This window comes from Trachurus trachurus (assembly GCF_905171665.1).
Source record: "Trachurus trachurus genome assembly, chromosome: 3".
In the NCBI taxonomy this organism is placed as follows: Eukaryota; Metazoa; Chordata; class Actinopteri; order Carangiformes; family Carangidae; genus Trachurus; species Trachurus trachurus.
This window is the reverse complement of record NC_139893.1, coordinates 37,484,101-37,502,934: the sequence shown is the minus strand read 5'-3', so window position 1 is coordinate 37,502,934 and position 18,834 is coordinate 37,484,101. Positions and strand designations below refer to the sequence as shown.

General features: G+C 44.3%; 1 protein-coding gene across 1 annotated transcript in view; it reads left to right on the top strand.

The window, feature by feature from the left end:
• The window catches only part of abhd17c (abhydrolase domain containing 17C, depalmitoylase), a 41,506-nt gene extending 25,599 nt beyond the window's left edge, over positions 1-15,907 (top strand). The window contains exons 2-3 of the mRNA XM_083995431.1: positions 206-385; positions 15,303-15,907. Coding sequence (XP_083851557.1) covers positions 206-385; positions 15,303-15,522 — 400 coding nt within the window. The 3' untranslated portion in view covers positions 15,523-15,907. The remainder of the gene's footprint in view (positions 1-205; positions 386-15,302) is intronic.
• The last annotated feature ends 2,927 nt before the right edge of the window (positions 15,908-18,834 follow it).

Genomic DNA, 18,834 nt, shown 5'->3' with positions numbered 1-18,834 from the left:
GTATTTGAATTAAAAAAAAATGCATTTAAATAAAACTATGTTGCTAAAAGGTGTCCATCATGATACATGTCATTTTGTTGCTGTCCATACTGTTGCGTCTTGTAATATCAGTACTGTGCATGTTCATAATGCTTTGGCCTTAAACCTTCCAGCTGTTCTGTGTAGTAAATGAGTGTGTGTGTGTTGTCTCTGTGCTGTCCCACAGGTACGGCGTGACACCAGAGAACATCATCCTGTACGGTCAGAGCATCGGCACCGTGCCCACCATCGACCTGGCTGCTCGCTACGAATGTGCCGCCGTCATCCTGCACTCACCGCTCATGTCGGGGCTGCGCGTGGCCTTCCCCGACACACGCAAGACCTACTGCTTCGATGCCTTCCCCAGGTGAGACAACACACACACACACACACCTTGCTGTTTACAGTAAGCACAGCCACGTGTCCCTGGGTTAATGGAGAAGGCTCTGAGGACCACAGCGCATATGTCACCCGATACTGAGTACCGATACAGAGTACTTGTACTTTTATTTATATATCTGTGTGTGTGTGTGTGTGTGTGTGTGTGTGTGTGTGTGTGTGTGTGTACATATAAAAAAATTCAAAATTACTACCACAATGACAGAATATCAGTGGGAGGGAGCAAGAGAGAGGGGGAGAGAGAGAGCAAGTGAGACAGAGAAGGAGAGAGGGAGACGAGAGACAGAAAGAGAGAGAGGGAGAGAGCAAGCGAGAGGGAAGGAGCGAGAGAGGGAGATAGCGAGTGAGTGAGAGCAAGTGAGACAGAGAAGGGGAGAGGAGAGAAAGAAAGAGAGAGAGGGAGAGAGAAAGAGAGCAAGCGAGAGAGGAGAGTGAGAAAGCGAGGGAGGGAGAGAGAGAGGAAGCGAGAGGGAGATGGCGAGAGAGTGAGAGCAAGTGAGACAGAGAGGGAGAGGAGAGACAGAAAGAGAGAGAGGAGAGTGAGGGAGAGAGGGAGAGGAGAGATAAAGAGAGAGCAAACAAGAGGGAGAGAGTGAGAGAGATGTCAGATAATTTGACTTCATCGTCGCTGCAGCATCATCACCATGTGTGTTTATGGATGTGAACTCTAGAGGAGATTCTACACAGAGAAGACAAGTGGTGTTGAACCTTTGTGCTGTAATAACCTCATCAGCATTGTTTATGGATTAGAGATCTGAAGCAGTGGTGATAATGAAGGAACGGCGGGCCGCAGCTGTGTTACTGTAGCTATGTTTTTTTCTTTTTTTCCCCTTAAAGGTATAGTATGTAGGAATTCCCCCCATCTAGCGGTGCGGTTGCATATCTGAACGTGTTCTTGATGTCTGTCTGACGTCTGCCCCATTTCACGTGAATGCAACAACAGACGCTGCATGTAACAGGATAAACAAGCGTCTATGTAAACAAGTGGTCCGCCAGCACCAGGCAAAACAATACAGGCGTGACAATATGTTGTCATGGTGATGTCGTATTGTTTACCTGACCCACGTTTTACCGTCTTTCTCTCGTCGAGCAAAATGACATCCGGTTGGTTTGCCGACGGCCGTCTGCCTGACTGCACCTGAATGCAACATCAGTGCCTCCGTCCTTCCTCACACTACACAGTGGTGACAGTTTTAACAGGCCGAGCCCACAGCTCCGCTGAGTTTCCGTGGTTACCTACGGTCACGCTGACACTCAACGTAAAAAATGGCGATGCAACATGGCCGCCGAGGTTCCGTGCAACCCCCCTTGTATAATTGTAACAACTTGTAACAACTCATTCTAAGGTACCAGAAAGCTTTCATTTGTATGCGGGTGTGATTCCACTTCAGTGAAATACGTATTTATGAAAGACATATTTGATTTTTGCTAATAAAAAGCCAAATAAGTTCCACACTGGGGCTTTAAGAATGGGCGGCTGGTATCGCAGCCTTTACCAGTACCGATACTTTGAAATAAGGCGGGTATCGGTACTCGCCCATCCCTACTCCTCAGGCCAGATACAGTGTGTAATCCCTCTGTTATGTGGCGGGCTCCTCCCACTTGGACGTGCCTTGAATATGTGCACAGGGAGGCGTCCGGGTGGTATCCCAGTCTGAGGAGCCTGGCCGGCCGCTGCCAGCTCCTCCTGATCTGGAGGAGCAGCTCTTCACGGAGGTCTGAGCTTTCCCACTCGCCTTCTCTCTCTCTCTCTGAGGCTGAGCTGGGCCTCTCTGCCAAGGACGTTCTGTTGGCCGCCGATATCTTCCTCTATCATTCTCACATCCACTTTCCACAGCCCTGAGGGTCAGAGTGCCGGAGCAGCAACACAGCACATATCACAGAATAACTAACCAACAGCAGAGTTTGGTTTTCCACTTGCAGATCTGTTCAGTGCACTTGTGTCACATGTGTACAGCTTTAATATCTGCCCTGCCCTCCTGTCATGCTCTCATTTGAAATGATTCAAACAGCACAGTTAGCGATGTCAACCCCTCCCAGAACTATGAAAGATGGTGGGCATATGGCATTAAAAACAAACCAAAACAAAAAATACTTTTTGTATTAGTTAGCCCGAGTGCAGAAGTTATAGATCAACACAGAGTTGTACCGCAGCATTGTAGAACAACTATCACATAATCGCCTGATCGCAATTGTTTGAGCTGACCATGAATATTTTGCATAATGGTTAACATGGTTTCCATTCATCTGTATAAAAACAGCTGGATGAAACTAACAGAAATGTTGCTTTCTATCATTATATTCTATCTACTTGTTGTTTTCAAAATTTGGACTTACCACGGCTTCCGCATTGTTCCTTTCCGGGTCAGAGAACAATGCGGAAGCCGTGGTAAGTCCGAATTTTGATTTAATTTAATTGTAAAGCGAATTTTAAAATTAGTCCAGAGCCCATTAATGAACATTGAAAAAACAATAGATTCTTGAACAAAAACAAATATAAATGTCCACAACGCTGCAGTTGGGAGTATGGATGGTATGAAATGAACTGGTCATAGGTGACCTGATATCTGAGGTAAACATTGATTATGCCTGGAAATGCCCTTTAATGACATAATCATGATGCGCCCCCTGCTTCTTATATGGTTTATTGGCACATAAACCCTAACCCTCTAATATTTGTTGTTTTCGAGGCAGAGACTGCTTTCCGAAAAACTGCCCCCGACGGGAACGCACATCAGCGATTTCTAAAACAACTCTGTCTCGTAACGTTCCGTTATTATCTCATAGCGTGGTGAATGTGCAGGTCACAACTTGTCCACCAGAGCGTTGTGGAGTTGTTGGATTGTGTATTTGATGAGTTTGATGAGGGAAACCAAGAAATCCCATTAGCCTCCGTAGCGTAGCTCTGAGCAGCTCACGGCTCTGCTCCGCCGTTCTAAAAATAGCTTGCACCGACAATTAAAGGTAATTAACCTACTGCTATTGCCTATAGGGGTTATGGCAATGGGCCAATTTGCCAAAATGTTGAACTATCCCTTTAAGCGCAATTATTTGTATGGCAGTTAATCGTCTGAGAAATGAGGGAATAACAGAACTAACCTGTAACTAGGGCTGTCACGATCATGACGTTTTCTCAGTCTTGAACCGGTGGCTGTGCAGCCAGTCATTTGTTCAGATTGGTCCTAACCCAGCGCACACTGAGCCCAAACACAAAGGGCTGTGCTTTATCCTCATTTCCGAGCTTTATTCACATGCTCCCTGATCTGTATGCAGGTGTGCAACAGTGATTTGTGATAATAGCAAAACAGGCTTTTGTGAAAGTGATAGGTTAAATGACTGAAAGAAAGCAGCGATTGAATATTCTGCTCACATGATGCAAAGTAATGGCTTTTAATATACAGAGGAAGGAGTGGAAATGCCGTCGACTTTAAATGGGTTGCTGCTGTGGATATCTGGTCTCATCGCTGCTGTTCAGGGGTCAGCAGGAGGAGCACGCTGCTACTGCATATTAAGTGTTGTCAAAGAAGGATATTGGACTGGATTGATGATTTTAATTAGTTACATCAGTCGAACCATCTGTAGAATTAGTGTTCATGTTAATAAAACATGCAGCAATTAGCACACGTCTAGGTGTTTCAGTTAGTTCTCAGCGCTCCGACTGATTAAACAAAGGGAACCGGGCTAGTGTTTTTAGACAGCTGCTCAACCCAGAGCAGACTAATGACGAGCCAATAGCATCCAAACAAAAAGCCTCCGTCCACCATCACTAATAGGACCAGCAGTGCAGTAAAAAAACAAAACAAAACATTGTTTTCACAATGAGTCACGACGCTGTGCATATAATAACTTGCAGCAGGTATAAAACATCTCAGCTGTGGAGATCATCAGTATTTTATGAACTCATTTAGGAGATCCTATCCCAGCAAGGGGCTCCAACCTGTTGGAGCGGAGCTGGTTGCCAGAGACCATGAGCAAATAATCGTGTTATTATTTGTGTGGCTGGTTTTGATGCAGAGAACACGTTTCGGTTCAGAGACCGGCAATCCCACAGCACTGTTTGGAACAGGAAAGTTTGTTGTGTTTGTAGAGCAGGCGCCCCATATGCTGCCGCCGGCCCCGTATCGATAGCCTCGTAAACCAGCCTCTCGCGGAAGTACATTTCATTTCATTCCGAGGGAGAGTCTGGCCTCATCCCCATTCTAAGCGTTTGGCCTGAAACCCTCAGAAGGCCTAAGAGCCAATCAGCGTCGCCCGCTGTGATTGACACAGCACGTTGGCCAATCAGGGACCGACTGGTGCAAAGCCCCGTCACTACACCAACCACCCCAAACGCTTGCAGGGGGGATGAGGCCAGACTCTCCCGAGAAATGAAATGAAATGCATTTCCGCGAGAGGCTGGTTTACGAGGCTACCGTATCGAATCCCGATGGCAAAAAAGCCCCCCCCCCCCAAAAAAAAGCTTGTTGCCAGCACCCGCTAGTGTTTGACGCTAGCCACCACTGCTAGCACCCGCAAGCTCATCACCAGCACCTGCTAGCGGTGTCGGCTAGCATCTGCGGCTAGTAGCGGCTTGCGTGCTCACTGCGACGTCCCTCCTGCTCGTTGCAGCAAAGCCCTCGAGGTTCCTGTTGCTGGAGACTCGGGCCATGTGTCCTTTCTTTGCAGTGGTTTGCAGGGGCAGGAGGCTGCACAGCTGAGCCAAAGAGGAGGTGTGAATGTTGTGTTGACAAACTGCAACAAACAAACCTTCAGAATCTACCTTTAAAGGGACAACGAGGAGTTTTGGAAAAGCAAAGCGTTTTCACACTACATTTATGAGCCTCCGCACACCGTGAAATTCTTTGACCGGCGCAAGACAGACTCATGTTTTCATTCATCAAGAATTAAAGTCAGAGGTTGGAAGACGATCACATACCGTCGTAGTTCCGACCATAAATGGTGATTCGGCGGCGTTATTCTCATGACTCACCACGAAACTGAAAGTAAGGAAACACTGGTCGGCTCGCCCAGCATTTCCACCACCACTAATAATAACAAAATAACTCTAGACAAAACGACATATTTATCGAAAATGGGCCCATTAACAAGTGTGGGTAACGTAGATTCATCCACATTAATATGAGACTTTTTTATAACCAAATAGAAACTCCTCGTTGTCCCTTTAAGCATCGGGCAGCCCTTCACTGCATGTCATTCTCCCTCTCTCTGCCTCCCCATTTCCTGTCTCTCTAAACTACTATCAAATAAAGGCAAAAAAAAAACGCTCATTATACCACAGTCAAGAACCAATCAGATGGCTTGAATTCACCTTTCCATTTTATAACAAACAATACGACTTGGCTACATAGGTGGTTCAGGCAACAATAGGACCACAGAGAGAGAATGAGTGGTGTATTTCACCCACCTGGCGTGAAAAGTGAGTCTTTTATGTTGGTGACGGGGTCATTAAAGGTGACCTGTAATGATAATTTCAAGGGCTTTTAATATGAAATTGTATCCCAGTGGGGCACTATTGAAAGTTTCCATCACCATAAAACTCCATAACTATTGCATACAAGCAGTCCCCCCCCCCCCCCCCCCCCCCGTCTCTGAATGGTAAAGGATAAATTCCACCACATTTCATATTATCATTGTATGGTTAGATATAACATCAACCTCCTACTAAAAGTCTGCAAATGACACTGGGCACTGAGGCCAGAGCTCAATGAGTTACCATACAGGGAACTTCCCCTCAACAACAGGTCATGACTTGGAACAATTTTAGATGTATTATACATTTTATTGTAATGTGATTTTGATATCTCTTTTCTTACTTTCTTTCTTTTACTAAAAGCCTAACTAGGGACGGGAGTTGGATACTAGCTAAACTATGATGTCTGTATGCAGAACATCAGTCACATTGACTTGTTTGTAACGAGTGGAAGTGTTACTATGGTAATCTGCATTGTCTCTATCAAATAAACTCAATTGAACTTGTGACGTGAGACTTTAGAAAAAACACCACCTCCAACTCCTACCGGTCTGGTGGTGGCCCAAAGTAGGGTTGTTCGGTATACCGGTGCTAGAGTGGTACCGGGGTACTAACGCATTTAAAACGGTACTATACTGTGCTTAGATGGGACCGGTACTTTCATTTTGCGCCGCCGGCAGCGATGACGTCGCCGCGTGAAGTCGCCGCATTGTAATTTGAGCCGCGGCGAGTGAGCGGGTGAGCCACAAACGAAGCAAGGTGCTTTTTACCATTACCATTACAGGGCCACCTGTCCATGTGCCTGTGTTTATGTGTGTGTGCGCCGCGCGGGAGAGAGAGAGACGGGCCGCTACAGACTCGTTAATTAATGCAAACACTGCTGGTTTATACGGTAAGTTTCGTTTTTACCGCGCACCACCACTGGCATGCATAGTCTCTCTCTCTCTCTCTCTCTCTCTCTCTCTCTCCCTCTCTGTGTGAGTGAACACAGCGAAGGAGCGCTACGCGGAGGGGGGGGGGGGATCAATTTGGTCTACGTATGGGAAACAATAGGTGTGTGTTTGAGTAAAATGAACGTTTGTGTTTCATTCTATAAACTACTGATGACAATTTCTCCCAAATATTACAACTGGTCAAAATAACAAAAAAAAGATGCAGTGTTTTCAGACCTCAAATAATGCAAAGAAAACAAGTTGATATTCATTTTTAAACAGACCACTAATGTTTTAATTTAGGAAGAGTTCAGAATAATATTGATGGAAATTTAATCCTGCAGCAGCAGTAACTGTTTACTGATTTAGTGATTATTTACTGGTACATATGTTATAGTTCTAAGATTTTCTATTAAAATAAAGCCAATAATGACATTTTTTGCGTTCTCTTTTTATTTGGAAAAGTATCGAAAAGTATCGAAAAACATGTTGGTACCGATACCGGTACCAAAATGTTGGTATCGTGACAACACTAGCCCAAAGTATGCAAGAACTAACGGGATGGAGAGAGGTAAAGAGAATTAAAACTGGAGAATGAAATAGATACATAAAATAATGGTAATAAAAATAAAAGAGAAAGAATAAAACAAACAAAATAAACCCAAATTTAAAAGAAAAAAGAAAAGCAACAGAAATGACAAATAAATGAAACACTGCCAGTCCCGGGTCTTGGTCCTCGGGGGCTAGCCGGAGGTCAAAGAGTTAGTACTTGGTTACAGTACTACCACTTACTTTCACTTATTTATTTGTCACTCTATTCTTTCTTCACTATTTCTCCCATACTGTATTCTCTCCTGGTCCAAATATCTCACACAAGAAATCAATCACACACACAAAGACACACACCCCAAAAGAAAAAAATCTTAGCCCACCTTTTTTGTTTTGTTTTGTTTTGTTCTTCTTTTTGATCTGTTTGCCTATTTTGTGTCCTGTTTGTGTTGTGCTGTTGTTTGTTGATCACCTGTTATTTCCTCACCCTGTATTGCACTATATAAATTAAAGAAAAGAAAAGAAAGAAAAACACTCCAAACACGAGGGTTTGCAGCGGTTCCGAGCTGCCTGAAACTAGGGATTACTTCAACACATGCCTCCCTCATGATATGGCGCTTCCACATCCTCTAGAACCGGTATCCAACATTTTAAACACATTAATAAGTCTGAAAAGCTGGAAAAGCACAATAGGTCGCCTTTAACAATGTCCCAGAGTCTACCACAGGCCTGTAGCTCCTTTCTAACAACAGTCAGACGTGCCTGCCCTGTTATCATCTACCTCAAAAGTTGTAATTCCTTTCAGGCAGCAGACAGAGCTGATGTGCTGGCGGCTGCAGCAGCCTGTGCCCCTGTACTTCATCCTTAATAAAAAGCTGCAGCGGCTCTACTGATGACTTGTGAGACAACATGTTGATGTGCAGCTCATCCCTTATCGTTCCTCACCCAGCTCTACAAAATTGCCCGTGTTGGAGCTGCCAGCAGTTTCATTGTGTGTCCCCCTAAGAATGCTTGGTCTTGGCGTGTACCATTACAGCGCTGCAACAATGAGTCTCACTCTCATCAACATAACCTGCTTCTTCTACTTCACCTGTTCTCGGTGCTTCTTTGTGCAAAGAGCCTTGTCTCATCCAAAAAGCTTCATTTTCACAGCGCAGCTCCTGTGATGTACCGTGTTTCTCTATTGTCCTGAACAGGTTTGGTGAAGGTCGATTAATCCTGTAGCGGCTCAGTGATTGTTCAGTGGGCACCTACAAGCTAGCCACTTGTCCTCAATGAAGGTCTGAGTTCCTCCTCCACCGCCGTGTACAACTGGTGTTTTGGCGTTGCACTGCAGTCAGATTTCTTCACATATGATACTTGTTTGGGTGTTTTGTGCAAAGCAGTTAAGCAGCAAACATAGAAGGAGGAGAATATAAACCTACAGTCAGGTAAATTAAAAATTACAGAAAAATGCAACAATTACATTAGAATGAAATATTTACAGCAAAAAATGTGCAGAAAAATATTATAAATAGAATATAATACATAAAAGAAGAGGAAGTGCTAGGATGTGATTAGCTGACTAGGTGGCTATCCATCATTGCAACATTATCTTTTATATATAAGGGGTAAGGCAGGTGGTGTTAAACTTACAATAACATCTTCAACGTTGTCGGACTGAGACCCTTTAGGGGGGTTTATTCTTTATGGCCCTTTTCCACTAGCATGACACGGCTTGACTTTTTTTTTGCTTTTCCACTTGCACTTGAGCGCGACGTCCGACACGAGAATCAAACCCGCTAATTTAAAAAAACACACCGACAACAGTGACCACTGTTCTGTACTGAGTCTATTTGTTATTATTTTACACAAGTTAATTGACTGCTGTGTGGAAAACAACGCTGTGGTCCGTAATCGAGGTGCAGACGAGTGAGTTTGCCGCTGACGAGGACAGAAAAAAGAGAGCGAGATGACGCGGCTGTAGCCATCGTGATAGGACGACCCTGCCCACACTGAGGAGGAACTATGAAGAAGTCAGCTGTGATGGAAAAGGACCTAAACTGAGTAGAGCTGTAACTGTGTAGTGGGAAAGGGTGCAAAGTAATAGTAACTGGTGGATTATTATTGTGCGTCTGCCCCAATACTGAAGCAGTGGTGGCAAAACCCTGGCTCATCCAGCTGACTCACCTTGCAACCAGATTGCATCAAACTGATTGGTGAGCAAAAGTATAAGAAATCAGGTTGTTATTGTAAGTGACAGAGGCTCTTTCTCATCATCCTGTAATTGCTCATAGAGCAGTACACACAACTCCAGAAACACCCTGCAAAACCAGCATCAGGTGAATCCAGAGCACGGTCAGATGGATGAGAGGACGCCACGCTGTCACACAATCAATACATCCAGCTGAGTGCTCAGTGAGAGGCAGAAAACAAACTTGATCACAGATGTTTTAATGACCAAAGAGGGACAAACCAAAGCCGAACACTCATTTTTCACAGATTCAACTTTGGTGGCTTTGTCCACCGTTATATTGTCATATTATGTTAAACTGTTGTTTTCTTCACCATTCTGATGCTCAATTTGAGTTTCACCTTGACAGGGTCTACATGCATACACCGACCAGGCCATACATTATGAGCACTGACAGGTGAGTGAGTAACACTGAATATTAGGACTGCACGATGTTGAAAAAAACTAACATTGCAATATTTTTTTTTCTGCAATTGCGATATTAGGAAATACATACATATTTACATGACCCCCAATTGGAAAAATTAAACTCTGAGAATTTGATTGATGCCTATATGAGACTTCCCTTCCCGTTCTTTCTCTTCTTTTTGGCAGCAAAAGGAACCAACACAATATTAGGCAGGTGGTCAGGATGTTAGACCTGATGGGTGTATGTCAAACAATTGTGTGAGGTCCTATTATACCAGCAATTTTCCACTTGTTAAGAAAAGTACAAGACAATTACAGAGAGTTGACAGTTGCTTTACTTGTAATTAAAATGGTGACAACAACCGTCCAGTCTTTTGTAATAAAAAGGGGAGAGTGGCCACTCGAGTCCAGGGCCTATGTCATAGGATGGGGGAAGGGGATCCTGCGGCCGTCGGCTGCTCTGCTCCGGCCCTGCAATGGCGTTCTGGAGACAAAACATAAAATACCCTCGGGCTCGGGCGTTCAACCAGGACAGCTCAGACACTCAACACGTTCAACTCAGCTCGCGTTCCTTTACTTGTCACTTTGATGTTTTGTATCAAGTTTCTTGCTATCAGCCCAGCCACGCCGTTCCTCCGTGCACTCGCTTTTCTTTGGATCGCCACTCCGTCCCGACTCGCCCTCTCCTTGGCTCCGTTGTCTTTTTTGTGTGCCTTCCCCTTCACCGCTACACATACCTGTATCAATCAGTTCACAGCCCAAAAGCCTCCATCCTCCCCACCAATCCCCAGCCACAGCAGTCCTGTCACGGGTGTTGCTCATCAGTCTTATCAATCTCATCTATTCCACTTGATCCAACGTAAGAAAAAGGAATATAAAACAAAAACACCACAAGCAAGAAAAAGAGCTAAGAATAAAGGCAAAAACACACCATCAAAATCATAATCAAAACATGCAAATAATGGATCGAGCAAAAGAAAACATATTCCTACTTGTGACATACACCATTCATTTGACACCATTTAATTGGGCTTATATATATTTGCATTGATTGGCAGTTGAACAGGCATACTTAACGCAGTGGGCAGTGAGTGTATCTATATGTGTGTTTACGAACAGAATAATGTGATGCAGATTGATGAATAACTGGTGTTAACAGCTTCTGTATCTGGAGCTGCAGTTTGCTGTCAGCTGTTTGTGGTCATCAGTGTTAATTAGACAGTAAAAACCTGTCTGAGCCAACAGCAGATAATTGGATATCTACATTGAAGTTTCAGTTGTTTATTACTAATGGTTGGCTCTCTGTAAATGTAAACATGCTAAGTATAATTGACTTCTATAAGGGATTGTGGCTGTTCTTTAAGAAGATTAGATGCTGGACTCATTAGGAAACTTGTATCTGGAGCTGCAGTTTGCTGTCAAACCAAACTTTCGCTGTGTTCTTGTCAGAGTTGGTGTTGAGGAACCGTGAGCTCACACTCATACTAATGTCAGGAGAGATAAAACGCATGTTTGACAGTCACGTCTGCAATAATTCAGTCTGTATACCGCAGTCGTGAAGCAAACAGGATAATAGTTTTATTCCATCTGGAATGAAATTAGCTTTTGATGATTTCCCTGCATTAATCTTCCAACTAAAGCTCTATCTGAACGGCAGCAGGGCAGCGCCGAGGCTGAGCCGCTGCACCTCCAACGGGCGGGTGGGCGGGGGGGGTGATTACTGAGGGTTTGGTATGCACGGCAGAGACTGGGATGTTGAACAATTCCATCCAGGCCACGGTACAGAGCTGATCATGGTTTAACTACGGCAGTGTGAGCGTGTCACACATGGACACACATTTTAATGTGTCCTGTCCACCGTCCAGTTTGGACCTGGGACATCTGGATGTGAGCTGGTAGAGAGTCTCTGACCTGAGGTGACCCCGAGGCCACCGGCCACAGAGCTGCTGCAGCAGGAGGACTGATACAGACACATCTGTCACATCTGTCCCACTGTAGTCCTCAGTGGTCCTCTAACAGTCTGTCTTTGAGTCTGTGTTCTTCTCACAGAGTCTGTAGTCCTCTCACAGAGTCTGTAGTCCTCTCACAGAGTCTGTGGTCCTCTCACAGAGTCTGTGGTCCGCTCACAGAGTCTGTAGTCCTCTCACAGAGTCTGTGGTCCGCTCACAGAGTCTGTAGTCCTCTCACAGAGTCTGTGGTCCTCTCACAGAGTCTGTGGTCCTCTCACAGAGTCTGTGGTCCTCTCACAGAGTCTGTGGTCCGCTCACAGAGTCTGTAGTCCTCTCACAGTCTGTCTTTGAGTCTGTGGTCCTCTCACAGAGTCTGTGGTCTTCTCACAGAGTCTGTGGTCCTCTCACAGAGTCTGTGGTCTTCTCACAGAGTCTGTGGTCCTCTCACAGAGTCTGTGGTCCTCTCACAGAGTCTGTGGTCCTCTCACAGAGTCTGTGGTCCGCTCACAGAGTCTGTAGTCCTCTCACAGTCTGTCTTTGAGTCTGTGGTCCTCTCACAGAGTCTGTGGTCTTCTCACAGAGTCTGTGGTCTTCTCACAGAGTCTGTGGTCCTCTCACAGAGTCTGTGGTCTTCTCACAGAGTCTGTGGTCTTCTCACAGAGTCTGTGGTCTTCTCACAGAGTCTGTGGTCCTCTCACAGAGTCTGTGGTCTTCTCACAGAGTCTGTGGTCCTCTCACAGAGTCTGTGGTCCTCTCACAGAGTCTGTGGTCCTCTCACAGTCTGTAGTCCTCTCACAGAGTCTGTGGTCCTCTCACAGTCTGTACTCCTCTGAGCCAGCATAAAGCCTGAGGTCACTCAGGTCTCTACTCAGTGGTCTCAGGTCTCTACTGACTCTAGATTCCTCTCAAGCCAGTTCAGTGATTAGAAACCCCCACGTGTGTGCGACGTGTGTGTGTTGGGTTTAGGACCATGAGGTTGAGTCCATCCCTGACCCTGACAGGACACCACTCTGCTGGTCACATAGCAGCTTTAATGTGCAGAGATGAAGACACAACATCATGACCAGGAGTATGAGCCTGAAGGCTGAAACATGAAGCTGCTTTGAAACTGGTTCCCTGTCTCACTACACTTAATCACTTATAACTCTCTTATGGATTGGAGTGTTACAACTTCTTGTGTACCGGTAGTTAAAATTTTCTGTGTTAATGTGTTGAATCCTTCTATCTCCCTCTGTAAGTCATGTACAGACATTTCAGACTGATGGGAAGTGATGGGCTTAACTCTTGTGTACATAACATAATAATAACAACCTTTATTCATATCACACTTTTTCTTAACAACATGACAAAATGCTTTACAGAGAGAAAAAAGGAGGGATTGAAACATCATGGAACATGAAAGCAACACCCACACATGTCACACACAGATCTGCAAGTTATTTTTAATACACAAACAAAAGAATGATTCACATATGTCACAATGGGATGTTTGGAAGATATTCACTGAAGCTTATCATGTATCTGTGAATGGATTGAAGGAAGTCACAGATAATGTTGTCAGCTGTAGAATGCGTTTGTGCATCTGTTTAGTATTTGTGAGGTATTTTTGTGAGATTGTTAATGTTTTGCATTTGTTCAATTACCATTGATGTGATCACATAAATGACATCAAGACGGTCGAAGTCCATCTCTGGTAACACTGAACAGACTCCACATCTGACTGTGAGTCTGAAAATACCAGAGGAACAGCAGAGGGTTTAAAGGGATAGTTCAGATTTTTTGAAGTGGGGTTGCATGAGCTACAAATGTCCATTAACTACACTAGACGCAGTAGAAAGGTCTTTGGCCTGCATTTTTATCTGAAACTAGAGCGGGAGCTCCGTTTTTGGTGAAACCCAGCTCTCTTCTTCTCCTTCGTACTCACGAACGAAACGGCGGAAAAGCTCTCCGTTTTTTCGAGGAGCCCGTTGGAAAGTCACTCTTCAACCACGTGAAAACCGTTTGTTTCTAGGTGATGTACAGAGTTCGCTTCGACGTGAGAAAAAAGGTAAACAAATAGCCAAAAACATGTGGTCCGAAGCGGATGTGATGAGCAATTAGTGTGGTCGCGAAAGAGTTAAAGGGATACTTCACCCAAAATGGATAATTCACCAATTTTCAACTCACCGTCATGCCAAGGAAGGGATGAGAGAACTTTCAGAGTCATCAAAACTCTTTTAGAGTTCCAGGGGTCCGGCTGGCAACGAATTGTCATATAATGGCAGCGGATAGAGTTCACTTTTGAATCGTCCAAAAACACACACTATGAAACATCCAGATACCTCCATACTGCTCGTCCTACTGACTCAAGTGTCCTGAAGCCGCCACATGAAAAAGTTGTTTCAGAAAAAAATTATCTTAGCCTTGTTGTAGCTGTAGCTCCCAGTGGCTCTGTTAATGTTTGTGCGCATGCACAAGATTTGCGAGTGAGATGTCCGATCGTCGTTGTAAACAAACAAAAACAAGATCAAATTAATTTTTTCCGAACAACATTTTATATGGCGGCTTCAGGACACTTGGGTCAGTACAGACGAGCAGCATGGAGGTATCTGGATGTTTCATAGTGTGTGTTTTGGATGATTCAAAAGTGAACTCTATCTGCCGTCTTTATATGAAAATCCGTTGCCAGCCGGACCCCCCCTGGAACTCTAAAAGCGTTTTGATGACTCTGAAAGTTCTCCAAACCCTTCCTTGGCATGACGGTGAATAGATGATTGGTGAATTATTGATTTTGGGTGAAGTACTCCTTAAAGTAAAAATTTACAATGCATCAGCTGGTCAGAAAAAAGTTTGTTAATCTGAACAACCCAACTCACTCAGCACTCCTCAGTATTCCTCCACACAGGCAGGCTCCGTGATGCGCTGTATCAGTACTGAGTGAGTTGGTTAGTTCCAGATTAACAAACTTTTTTCCGACCAGCTGATGCATTGTACATTTTTACTTTATATCGTACTCTTGAACTGGTGTATTATTTAGAGACGGGACTTCTCGTAGGCGGTGAAAATACACTGATTAGTTGTCCCCCATTGACAACCGTGTATTTCCTGTGTCTCGGTGCAATGCGATGCGCCGGTGTTTCTCAGTGGGGGAGAGACCTTTCTACTGCATCTAGTGTACTTAATGGGAATTTGTAGCTCATACAACCCCACTTCAAAAAAATCTGAACTATCCCTTTAAACCACGTGTGGAGGGGAAGGTTAAAAGTCAGTGTGGTGGAATCCGACTGGAGCTCATGAGGATTTCATTCTCTCCCTCCTACATTCATCCCGACTCTCTGTCTTCTGTCTTCCCTCTCCGTCCGCAGCATCGACAAGGTGTCCAAGGTGGCGTCCCCGGTGCTGGTGATCCACGGCACGGAGGACGAGGTCATCGACTTCTCCCACGGCCTGGCCATGTACGAGCGCTGCCCCCGCGCCGTGGAGCCGCTGTGGGTGGAGGGGGCCGGCCACAACGACATCGAACTCTACGCCCAGTACCTGGAGAGACTCAAGCAGTTCATCTCCTTCGAGCTCCCCACCTCCTGAGGCCCAGGCGGCGGCAAGAAGACCCTCCTCCTCCTCCTCCTCCTCCTTCTCATCTCCCAACCTCCTCTCTTCTCTGCAGATGAAGGGTGGGGGGAGGCAGGACCACCACAGCGGTCCTCCTCCTGTCTTCAGAGCCACGTTTCGAGGGGGGGGAGTGTGTGGTGGACCAGTTTGAGGAGGTGGTTTTGGATGGTGGAGGTGCAGCTGAGCATGAGACCAGTCCCAGGAGGTGTGTGTGTGTAGCTGTGGTTGTGTAATGTAGTGCCCCCCCCCCCCCCCCAGAACCTTGGCTGCTGCTGCTCCTCTTCGTGGACCCGGTTTTCCAGCCCAGCCGGGCCCAGACAGTGTTCTGCACTCGCTGCTCAATCTGGATCCACGTACCCCCCACCCCCCCACTTCTCCTCCTCCACCTCCACCCCCCCACACCTTCTCCCTCCTTCACTCCTTCCACATCACTCTTTCTCTCTCTCACTCCTCCCTCTGCACTCCCGCTCGTCCTTTGGACTCTGCAACATTCAAGCTTGATTTTTTCTATTCTTTTTTCTACCAAGGTGAAGAAGTATCAATTTTTTGCACCTCAAAGTAAAAAAAAAAAAAAAAAAAATTAAATAAATAAAAAAATTGAAGTTTTTTACTTTTTAATGTGTTAAGTTACCATTCAGGGTTGATTCAGCAGCTGCACTTTTCGCGTGCAGATATTTTTCAGGTAATGATTTTTTTCTCCGGCGTTGAAGATGTACGTTGATTTCTTTTGTTAATGGCATTCCAGGTTTTTTTTTTTTTTTTTTTTCTTAATTGCAGTTAGATCTTGTTTGTGTGCTTTTTTTTGGTTTGTTTTTTAAAGCTGTCAACCAGAATGCACCTCTGCACATCTGGGCTTTGTAGCTGTGATCTCTGCGGTCCTGGTGCACGCTACACACACACAACACACACACACACACCTTTACAACATGACCTGCCTTTGGGCACCAACAGACAGGGCCGTTGCTAGGAATTCTGGGCCCCCTTAAAGAATACTAAAGTGGGCCCCTCCCCCTAACTTTTCCTTTTTTTTTCTTAGACTACGTATGTATTATTGTTTTTTATTTAGCCTTCTTTGTTTTGATGCTAATGCAGCATTACACTGCAAAAACTCAAGTATCTTAGCAAGAATATTTGTCTTATTTCTAGTCAAAATGTAATTTCTAGTCAAAACAAATCTCATTATACTTAAAATAAGACACATCATATTAAAAAAGTAGCTTGTTTTTAGACACTTTTTACTTCTTTCAAGCATATTTTCACTTGGAATAAGTAGAAAAAACTGATAGTGGAGCAAGTTTTTCTTCCTTATTACAAGCACAAAAACTTACTCTCACTGGCAGATTTTTCTATTTATTGTGAATTTAAGTGAAAATGATCTAAAAACAAGTTAATTTTAGTGGAAAGAGATTAGTTTTGACTAGAAATGAGACATTTGGACAAGAAATAAGACAAATATTCTTGGAAAGATGTTGAGTCTTTACAGTGTACTATGAGTATTAGTCAGGGTCTTGCGCAGAATAATTCAGTCATACAAAGATTAGACTACTAGGTTTTTTATGGGCCCTACTGGGCGCTGGGCCCCTAGAATTATCATCACCTTTCTCCCCTATACAACGGCCCTGCCAACAGATTACATTTCACACAAATCCCTAAATTCATTCATAAATTAAGCAAGCATTTACTACAATGATGATAATACTGACTTCTAAAATAGCTTTGCCTTTTTACTCTGTGTGTGTGTGTGTGTGTGTCCTCACAATGATTGAACCGATTGTTAAACTGCACAACGCAAACACATCCCGATCCGGCACCAGGACCTCGGAGATCGAGTGTCGATCATGTGACTCCACGGGAAGTGAAGCTGGGGTGCGGTGCTGGGTTTAACTAAAGACACTTGACCTGTGAACCCCTGCTCCATGTGAAGGTTTTTTTTTTTTTATTCTAAAGTGAAGATACTGTCGCTGCGGTTTTGGGGACGTGTGTTTTAATTTATCAGCCGTTGTCAACACTACAGACGAAGCCTTATACGTTCGTGGACATTTCACCCGAGGTCGGACTGAAAACTGCTGCTATTCATCAGACGGATCGATCGTGTCGAGGACAGTTTGGGGAGGGGAAACCAAATCATCACCACCATCATCATCATCATCATCATCATCCTCCTATGTACCACAGTGGAAGAGGAAACAGCGAAGGAATGCTCATCAGTACAGTGCAAGGCTGTTAAAGATGTGAAAACAGATACAGACCACTCTATAAAGCTGTGGACATTTATTTACCCCCCTCCCCCACTCCAAGTAAAAACACTTAACTACGTTTTAATTACACCAAAAGATAAAAAGAAAAAAGAAAGAAAAAAAAAATCTAAATGAATAACGTAAACACTATAACACTGATTTAAACGGTGCAAATGTTTTCCGAGGAAGATTGTGTTCAAAGGATGTTTCCATAGCAACTCGTGACGATCATTTAAACTGACCTGTGTATTGCTGTAAAGTGGTTTGTCAGTTGGGTGTGAATGTTTCTTTTCTGATTATAGATCAAGTCTGGATAATGAGCCCTCGATCATCTCTAGTGTATTTCCTCGAGCTCTTCTTTTTTTTTTTCTTTTTTTTTTAAAGAAAAAGAGAAAAACGGGAATGAAAACCCCGCTGTGGTCCTGATCATCGTTTTTTGATACTGATTTTTACGAGGCTTTCCAGTCTACATGTTGATAGATTTCCACTGTCTCTGAAGCTGGTTTGTATGATAATCCTCTGTGACGGTGAACTTCAGTATCTTATTCTCTCTACATGTTTGGCCCTGGCTCAGGGCCGTCGATCGAAACACTGGATTTATGATATGCAAATGAAAAAGGCAGATAAATGACGATACTTGTAGAATCTGATTTTGTAATAGTGCGTAAAAACAGATGAAATAAGCCTTAAATATGCCATGAAACAGATTGTCATACATGTGTCGGTTGTTGTTAACGAAGGCAGCCCCAATGGATGTTTTAATGCTTATAATGGAATAAAGGATGCATGGAAGTGTGTGTCAGGCCTGGTTGATTCACTGTGTTTTATCACTTGTCTTTCCTGCTGCGCTGCTCTTTAAAGCCTCGGCTCAGTCTAGGACTCGGTTTGGTTTTATTGGTCATTTGCATTTTTATAACGAAGTGCAAAGATGTTTTACACAATCACCAGTATCTATATACCAGTCAAAGGTTTGGACACACCTTCTCAATCAACATCATCAAGTCTTTATTTGTATTCCTTTCTACATTGTAGATTTATGCTGAAAGCATCG